The sequence below is a fragment of the Asterias amurensis genome, chromosome 11, assembly GCF_032118995.1.
Source record: "Asterias amurensis chromosome 11, ASM3211899v1".
In the NCBI taxonomy this organism is placed as follows: domain Eukaryota; kingdom Metazoa; phylum Echinodermata; class Asteroidea; order Forcipulatida; family Asteriidae; genus Asterias; species Asterias amurensis.
Window position 1 is genome coordinate 9,222,888 of NC_092658.1, and position 8,542 is coordinate 9,231,429.

The 8,542-nt window shown below is 39.2% G+C and overlaps 1 protein-coding gene across 1 annotated transcript; it reads right to left on the minus strand.

The window, feature by feature from the left end:
- Positions 1-788: 788 nt before the first annotated feature.
- Positions 789-8,096, minus strand: LOC139944502 (cytochrome c oxidase subunit 6B1-like). Its single transcript, XM_071941535.1, has 3 exons — positions 7,961-8,096; positions 4,938-5,154; positions 789-2,471 (listed from the first exon to the last, which is right to left on the minus strand). Exons 2-3 carry the CDS (start codon positions 5,136-5,138, stop codon positions 2,418-2,420), a joined length of 255 nt encoding a protein of 84 aa, XP_071797636.1. The 5' UTR covers positions 5,139-5,154; positions 7,961-8,096; the 3' UTR covers positions 789-2,417.
- Between the last annotated feature and the right edge of the window lie 446 nt (positions 8,097-8,542).

Below are 8,542 nucleotides of genomic sequence, written 5' to 3' on the forward strand. Positions count from 1 at the left end.
TAAAATGTATACAAGGCTATAGCCTTGTGTACTTGTCAAATTTCGCCTAAAAATGTATATAGCTTTGTGTACTTGTCAAATTTTGCCTAAAAATGTAACCAAGGCTATAGCCTTGTGTACTTGTCAAATTTTGCCTAAAAATGTGTACAAGGCTATAGCCTTGTCAAATTTTGCCTAAAAAAGTATACAAGGCTATAGCCCTGTATACTTTTCAAATTTTTCCTAAAAAAGTATACAAGGCTATAGCCTTGTGTACTTATCAAATTTTGCCTAAAAATGCCTTGTATACTTGTCAAATTTTGCCTAAAAATGCCTTATGAACTTGTCAAATTTTGCTTTAAAAAGTATACAAGGCTATATAGCCTTGTGAACGTTTCACTCGAAAAAGTGTACAAGGCTATAATGATTGTTTCGCTTGAAAAATTACACAAGGCTGTAGCCTTGTGAACGTTTCACTCAAAAAAGTGTAAAAGGCTATAATGATCGTTTCGCTCGAAAAATTGCCTTGTGAATGTTTCGCTCGAGAAAGTATACAAGGCTGTAGCCTTGTGAACGTTTCACTCGAAAAAGTGTACAAGTACACTGAAATGATATCAGGCAAATGTGTACAACTTGTCAAATCGTTTGAAAATTTAACAGAGCTGTATCCTTGTGTACATGTACTTGCAAAATTTTGCCGAATATGCAAAGAATATAGCCAGAGACTTGTGAACTGATCAAATTGTGCCCTATAATGCAATCACATTAAAAATGGTTAAAATGACAAACTCATTTACATTTGATAAACATTTTCTGGTCAAATCAAAACTCATTTATTATATCTAATGGCATCTCTAGGAACTAACAAGTGTTGTTAGATGAACTTGGGCTCCATTTCACACAATAAAAGGTCTGAATGGCTTTGCAAAATGTAATATCACAACACAAATCACTTTGTGAAACGAAGCCCAGAGCCCAACCTAAATCAAATTTAAACAAACCCAGTACCAGATGAACATGTACCTTTCTCTTGACTAGTCAAAGCTGGATGTAATACCACAGGGCCTCAACAACCAGGCAAGCTGCATGTACTCTCTTCGGTGAAGACTGTCTTCTGGTATCAGAACTGTTCCATGTCAGAATGCCTGGATGTGTTTGGCGACTCGTGTTGATGGTAGAACACCTTCACTTTGATTCACAAGGTCTTTGGTTCAAATCCAACTTGGTAACACTACATCAAAAAGGGGCTAGTAGATTGAATGCAACAACCATCTGTGGCTTATGATCGGAGGCAACAATGCATTGAATGGTGACAGAGAACCTGTTATAAACTGGTATAGAATTCAAACAATTAATGGTCATCTGATAAATGCGAAGGTAACATGAACATCAGTAAAGTATTAGTTCCCAAAAACAAAACCTGTGAATCTCCCAAATGGCTTATTCCAAAGTCTACATTCATGAAACCTCGTTCCCAGTAGTGTACGCTCTCGCCGTGCAATTTTTGTCTTTTCCAGGATGTCTTGCTTGATCATAACCCCTGGAAGTGTGACTGAAATAACCAAATTAGTCCTGCTGTTGATTCATTCTGTGCTGTAGACTATGCAGAGTGTGATGTCAAAAGACGCATCAATTCATACAGCAAATAGACCCCTATCAATCTTTTTCGATCAAGTGTTACGCATGCAATAACTGTATGCAATTTACGGTGACCATATACATGTAAATATAAATGTGTAGCATCGAAAATACAATATACATTTGCGTACTACGCACCTGAAAAGTGCTTGAATGTCTGCATGCAAAGCAGTCACTTTTTGTTAGCCAATCAGTGTTTCCTTTCCAGGGGTAAGTGATGAGAGGTCATGATATGGCACGTTGCCAATGGTAGCGAGGCTGAGTGTTCATGTTGATCATAATATAGTGCAATGACTTTTCACCACCCATTGTGAACAGTTACTCTTCAAAACGGGTTAAATATTCTCCCTTTATTTAAATTAAATATGGATGCCAAAGTTGCGTCATACAAACTGTTGCAACAATTAAAAGTATTTATAAAATTCCATTCAGAAAAACAAAACATGCACAGTGTTTGTTAAGTGATTAATTATGGTTTGTACAATACTGTCTTTATGTAAAACTTTTAGGAATATCACACCGGAATTAAATGTTCAATCGGAACAAACACAGATTAAAATGTAGCCATGAAACACTTTGCTTCCATTCCATTCTGTGCCTGTCACTAGTGTTGATGATGCCCCAAAATGACCCCTTTATAAAAGTGGTCATTTTTGGGGCAGCTTATTGACTGAAAAGATGTGCCTGGATATTTTCAAACAACAAATAATATCTTTTTTTCTGAGAATAAAATTAGGTACCCTAAAACTAACAGCAGACAGGATTTGAGGGTCTCCTAGGTGCTGAGCGGATCCCTCTCATCAAATCTTGGTTGCCCATGTTCCGGCCTCTCTCTGGTCGTCCCAAGTCTCTACCTGTAGTTCAGAAAAAGCAAAGAGAAAAAATTGAAATAGTAAGTGGGAATGGTTAAGTGAACTAACAATTGAGGGATGATCGATGTAGTCCATTTCATGTAAAAACCGTAAGCATCTGAACATCCTAAGAACTGTACACAAGACAATAATAACTAATAATAATAAATCATTCTTGGAAAGTGCATTCCTTCTATGGCAGGACCCAAAATGCACTGTACAGGCATGAAGCTACATGTAATTTAAAGAACATAAGGAACTCTTAAACTAAACATTGTTATATGAAAGTGTATGACTAAAAGTTCATAAGATGGAGTGAAAACAACTGGCAGGAGAAAATGTTTGAAAGTCACATGCCAACAGATCTAGTGTATTCGCATTCCTAACGTGTGGAAGCCGAGGGTTCTTGAGCTACGTATAATAAATGATCTCTGGCCGTATGTTACTGTGTTCTTGGTTTCTATGCCGCAGGGTGGTCACAGCGTTGGCTTTTAGAGTCGAGAAGGTTCCTTAATGCAGATGAGATCACGTGTTAACTTTGTTTTAAACTATGTGATGTTTCGGAGGTTAAACCCTTAGGGTAGCTGCTGCCTAGCCTGTCGGTAGAGCTGTGTGCACAACTAACCGCATCAAACACACACACACCCACCTACATGATTTGCCCAGAAAGATGGCGGCAGGTCGATTCTCTAGTTTTTGTGATATCATGTGATGTCATGTATAAAATAATATAATAATAGGACTTGTAATGCGCAAATATCCAACCTGCTGGGTGTTCAAGGCGTGGTACAAAACAAAGAAAAACAGACACAACAAAATTAGTCCCAGGATGTCTTGCTTGATCGTAACCCCTGGAAGTGTGACTGTATAGTGCGAAGCCCTGTTGCTTCACAGAGACACCATGGCCTTGGTCATTGCCTTGCTTGGCACTTCTTGAACATTTGAATAGAAAGTTACAACTTCCTCACAGAGGTGCCCTTCTCAAAGGAAATGACAACTTGGTGCCCTTTCTCTTTCAGGCCAGAGTACAGTAGTTCTACAACAAGCAGGTAATGAAATTGTGCATTGAATAATCCTAGCATGGACTAGACACAGAGTATGTCTTCAGATAGAAGTAAAGTCGTATCTTGTGACCATTTGTGACCACTTTTGCATTTTGTACAAGCTGCTTGCAGCTGCTCAAAAAAGGTAAATCATCTGGTATAGATGGATTGCACATGACGTCATTGACTGCCATCTTTGACGACAAACAATGGAAAAGTAACGCCCTGCACAGGACTTTCAGTCAATTATCAACCTCGTTCCCAGGGGTAATCGATCTCGCCGCGCCATTTTCTTCCAGCATGCCTTGCTCGATCATAACCCCTGGAAGTGTGACTTTAAAATATCCAGATATATTGGATATTACGATCAGTCCTGTGGTTGATATGTTCTGTGTTGAGTGTTAGTCGCGCACAGGGTGGATGCGCTGTGTGGAAAGTTGTAGAATACACACAGTGTATGTATTAAGTCATAAACTTGGTGGTCAGTGTTGCGTGAATATGTACATCTTTATACGCACGCGTTTCAGCGTATAGAGCTTTTTGAAGACGCACACCGTTTCATATTTTGCGCGTAAATCATGTACATGATAGCCAATCAAAGATACGGATCAGAGTTTCCCTCCCAGGGGTTAGAGACGTACACAGAGCAAGCGGGTGATAAGGCGCGCTGCCCATGGTAGCGAGGTTGGTCAATGATAGCCTTTCACACGCGAGCGTTTCATCAAAGATGGCGGCCAATGCAAGGAGTCTATTTGTAAATGATAGTGCTGGGCGAATAGTGAAATTTTGTTATTCGGATACCGCTGGCCAACTATCCGAAATTAACCGGATATTCGAATAATTTTTTCGCCGCTAGAGGGCGCTATTTAATAAAAAATAAAAAGTAAAAAATAAAAAAAATTTTTTTTTTTGCCGCTAGAGGGCGCTGTTCGTTTGTGAATGAGATCATATGGGCGGATTGATATAAGTTTTAGACAGTGTCACTCGGTTCATTCATAAAAATGACCGGATCTAATTTAAAGATGGCGATTTGCTTTTTCTTTTGATCGTGATTGACTCTACGTGAAGGAAAACTTTTGTAATCTTTGAACAAATTACGTCAGAAATGTCATTGTTTTAAATCTTCACGGAGGAGAGCATAGTTCAATACTTAATATATGCTGTTTTAATAGAAGTTTCATAAGGATTCAGAGAAAACATTCATGTCAGTTGTCGCCCGACGTCCGCGGATATTCGGATATTAAAGAATATCCGGTTACTCGGTTGTAATTACAGAAATATCCGGTTTGTAAATAGGTATTCGCGCCCTATGCGGATATCCGGTTAAGAAAAAAAAGGCATTCGCGGTTACGAATAGGAAAACCTATTCGCCATTAACCGGATATTCGAATAATTCGCCCAGGCCTAGTAAATGAAGATAACTCACCCAGGCAAATGGACACATGGACTTGTACACCTTCTTGAACCACTCACACGGCTCGTAATCTTCTCCCTTCAGCTTTTGGCATCGGTGGAAATCGGTGTAATTCTGCCAGCAATTCTTGGTCTGATTTGTGTTCGGGAATCGAGCGTCGAAGGGGGCAGTGGTGTAGTTCTCCAGAGCTGTCTTTACGTGGTCATCACCCATGGTGCTATTGAGGTTTCTGAAACAGTGAAGAAACAAGAATACACATTTAAAGGCAGTATTCTCACTTGGTGTATCCCAACATACGCATAAAATAACAAATCTGTGAAAACTTTGGCTCAAGTTGCAAGAGAACAATGAAAGAAGAAAAACCTTGTACTACACAAATTCGGGTGCTTTAAAGTCTCATTAATAATTTAGTTACCTAATCTATAAAAAAACGTTACTTCAGATCAGAGGGGGCCGTTTCTGAAAATGTTTTATACTATCAACAGCTGTCCATCGCTTGTTACCAATTAAGTTTTTACGCTAACAATTGTTTTAAGTAATTACCGATAATGTTCAGTGCCTGTAAGAGATTTACAGAATTTGAGCTTAATTTTGATCAGGGATGGAAATGACGTCAACCATGGATGGGCAGGGCGCCGCATGCTGAAAGACACCACTGAATAAATCCCAAGAGTCAATGTCTTTGCACGCACGCTTTTAAAAAACTTTTGAGTTGTGTGCTAATCTTCGTGGATGTCAGCTTTTTTTAATAACTGATATTTTATATCCAAAATTTAATATCAAATTGACTCAATATATCATTATTTCCTGTGTACAAGTGACAAGATGAAGCCTAAAACGGTTCTTAATATACCGAAGATTCTCAGTTTAATATACCTTTACCATGCTGTCTCCATCTTTGTCATGTTCCTTGTATCGAACAGCAATAATGAATGCCAATAATCATTTTGCAAATAGGAACCAGACTATTTTGTTCTTCCTGCCTCGGATTCGTTACATTGATATCAATGGGAAAAATTCAAGATGGCTGATAGGCTAGATCCTTTGCACTTATTGTTGTCTAAACAATATGAAATTTTCGCCGTCCTGCTCCACTTGTTTTTGGTTTTACAACGAAAAACAAGACGCTATATGCAGTTTAGGGTTACCGTGTAAAAAACATTATTCGTTTTACATGAAAATTGCCTCACAAAGTACCAGTGCCATACAAACGGGCGATAACGTCCGTCGATATGTCAAAAATACTCAAATGTAACGAATAAAATGAGGTACGTTGGAGTAGTATTGGACTTTTTTTTAATTGGGAGAAATTTGCACACATTTTGCAACCTTTGAAAACTTAGCGCTGGAGACATGTATCGAAGGTGGGCTGTAATGTGGCGACAGTGATGAGACCGATGTTAAAAGCGGAGCCTTTAACAGCTCAACATGGTGAGCTACTCAACATCAATAACTGAAGTTTCCTTTGTACTTAGGGAATAACAGTGCGAGTACCCGGTCTTCACTGCGTGGTAATGACCGGGTTGGTGGCTGGTGCTGTTAACGGACCGAGCCGGAGGCGAGGTCCGTTAACAGCGCCAGCCACCAACCAAGGTCATTACCACGCAGTGAAGACCGGGTACGAACACTGTTATTCCAATTAATAAATACCTTTTTTAGCGAATTAAACGGCTAAAATTGTCCAAATTTTGTGACTTTTCTCTCGGCGGTACTTCCAGACATGTTCAGGGGCCATATTTGAGCTTTTGATGGTTCCCATCTCTTTCATGCGTTAATCACATAACTGACCTTTGAGACCAGTGACTCTTTTAAATAATGATCTGGTCAGCGCCTTCACTGGGGTCAAAGGAGGCAAATGATTGGACGATAGCTGTTCCTTGTGCATTAAAACGCGCGCATGAGCTCGGCGTCAGTTTATACGCGCGCACATGTTAAACGCGCGCACTTAAAGTTGATACATTTTCAGCGCGCGTACGCGTAAGTGCGCGAAGTTGCAATGAAACTAACAGGGATATAAATAAGCGTGCGATACAGTGCAACGCGCAAGGTTTACACAATGTATGCTGATTTAGTGGCCACTTATTCGCTATTTTCCAAAGCCGGTCTTTATACCACCGTTATCACTCCAACACGTGACCGGGTTTTGACCAATCAGAGACTTGAAACCGTCCAAGGTATTTATTAATTATACTTCAAGTTCTACTTCTATAAAAGACTAATACTCTGCAAAGTCCCATGATGGGATATCATGCCAAGATTACGCACGCGTGTGACCGATGAAGCACCTAGGGTAGATTAAGAGTGGATTTAAACTGGGATAGCGGGGCAGTGACAACAGGCAGAGGAAGATTGTTCCATACAGGGGTAATTCTTGGGGAAAACAAGTTTTTGTAAATGTTGGTGCGGGGTGAAAAGAGATGGTATTTGGTATTTCAATCAGTCAGTCCGTGGATGGAGTTTTTAATTGAATTTTAAGGTAATTCGTTGGGTATTTTTGTAATTTTAGGGCATTTGTCGTGTGAAAGGTTCATAGAAAATGTCAACTTGGCCTTGGTCTGGGGCGCTAGATGACCGATAATGTAAACATTTTGGGAAAAGGAATCTAACGCCCCAGTCACTGGGTCTAGGGGAAAAACAAGTTTTTGTAGATGTTGGTGGTGCGGGGTGAAAAAAGATGGTATTTCACTTCAGTCAGTGTATAAATAAGTGGATGGTATTAATTAACTGCGTGTTAATGACACAACCGAAACTTCCCCACACACTCAATATACATTCATAATGCTTGTATACTGGATGGTTCTATCAAGGAGCAAAGGTAATAATTAATATAGTTCTCAAGAGATAGTAATAGTTTTGCCTTTCACTTGCTTGCTTGCTTGGTCAACCGCCCGGCCGACAACCGGCATTTTGTCCGAAAACTAGGCATACAAAAATATCTGAACTTAAAAGTAACAATACAATTATTTGCAATGCTTTCACGTACAAAAGGTCTCCTATACTGATTTATTATTGGTTTAGAATTATTATTTACTTACATATTACACGCCTACAGAAGAAATTGGAGAAATAAAGTGCGTTCTTCCGACACTATCGAAGTTGGAAATTACTCACGTAGATTTGACCTTTCGTGCACTGTTTCTATGAGAACTAGGAACAGCCGCTCTACTTCTACTAACATCACGTGTTAACAAAACGCCGTTCGCCAGACTATAGTGTACTCCTCAAAAAATAAAGAAAGAATAACGGCAGAGGGCGCTTTTCACCGCAAATTATTGGTGCACCCACCACAATAAAACTCCTGTAACAACTACAATGTATTGCTATAAAATTATTATGAAAAATATGCGTTTTTTGGTGTGTTTTTTTACTTTTAAAGACACTGGACACTATTTGTAATTGTCAAAGACCAGTCTTCTCACTTTGTGTATCTCAACATATGCATAAAATAACAAACCTGTGGAAGCTTGAGCTCAATCGGTCTTCAAAGTTGCGAGATAATAATGAAAGGAAAAACAACCTTGTCACACGAAGTTGTGTGCTTTCAGATGCTAGCTTTAGAGACCTCAAATTTTAAATCTGAAGTCTCGAAATCAAATTTGTGGAAAATTACCTCTTTC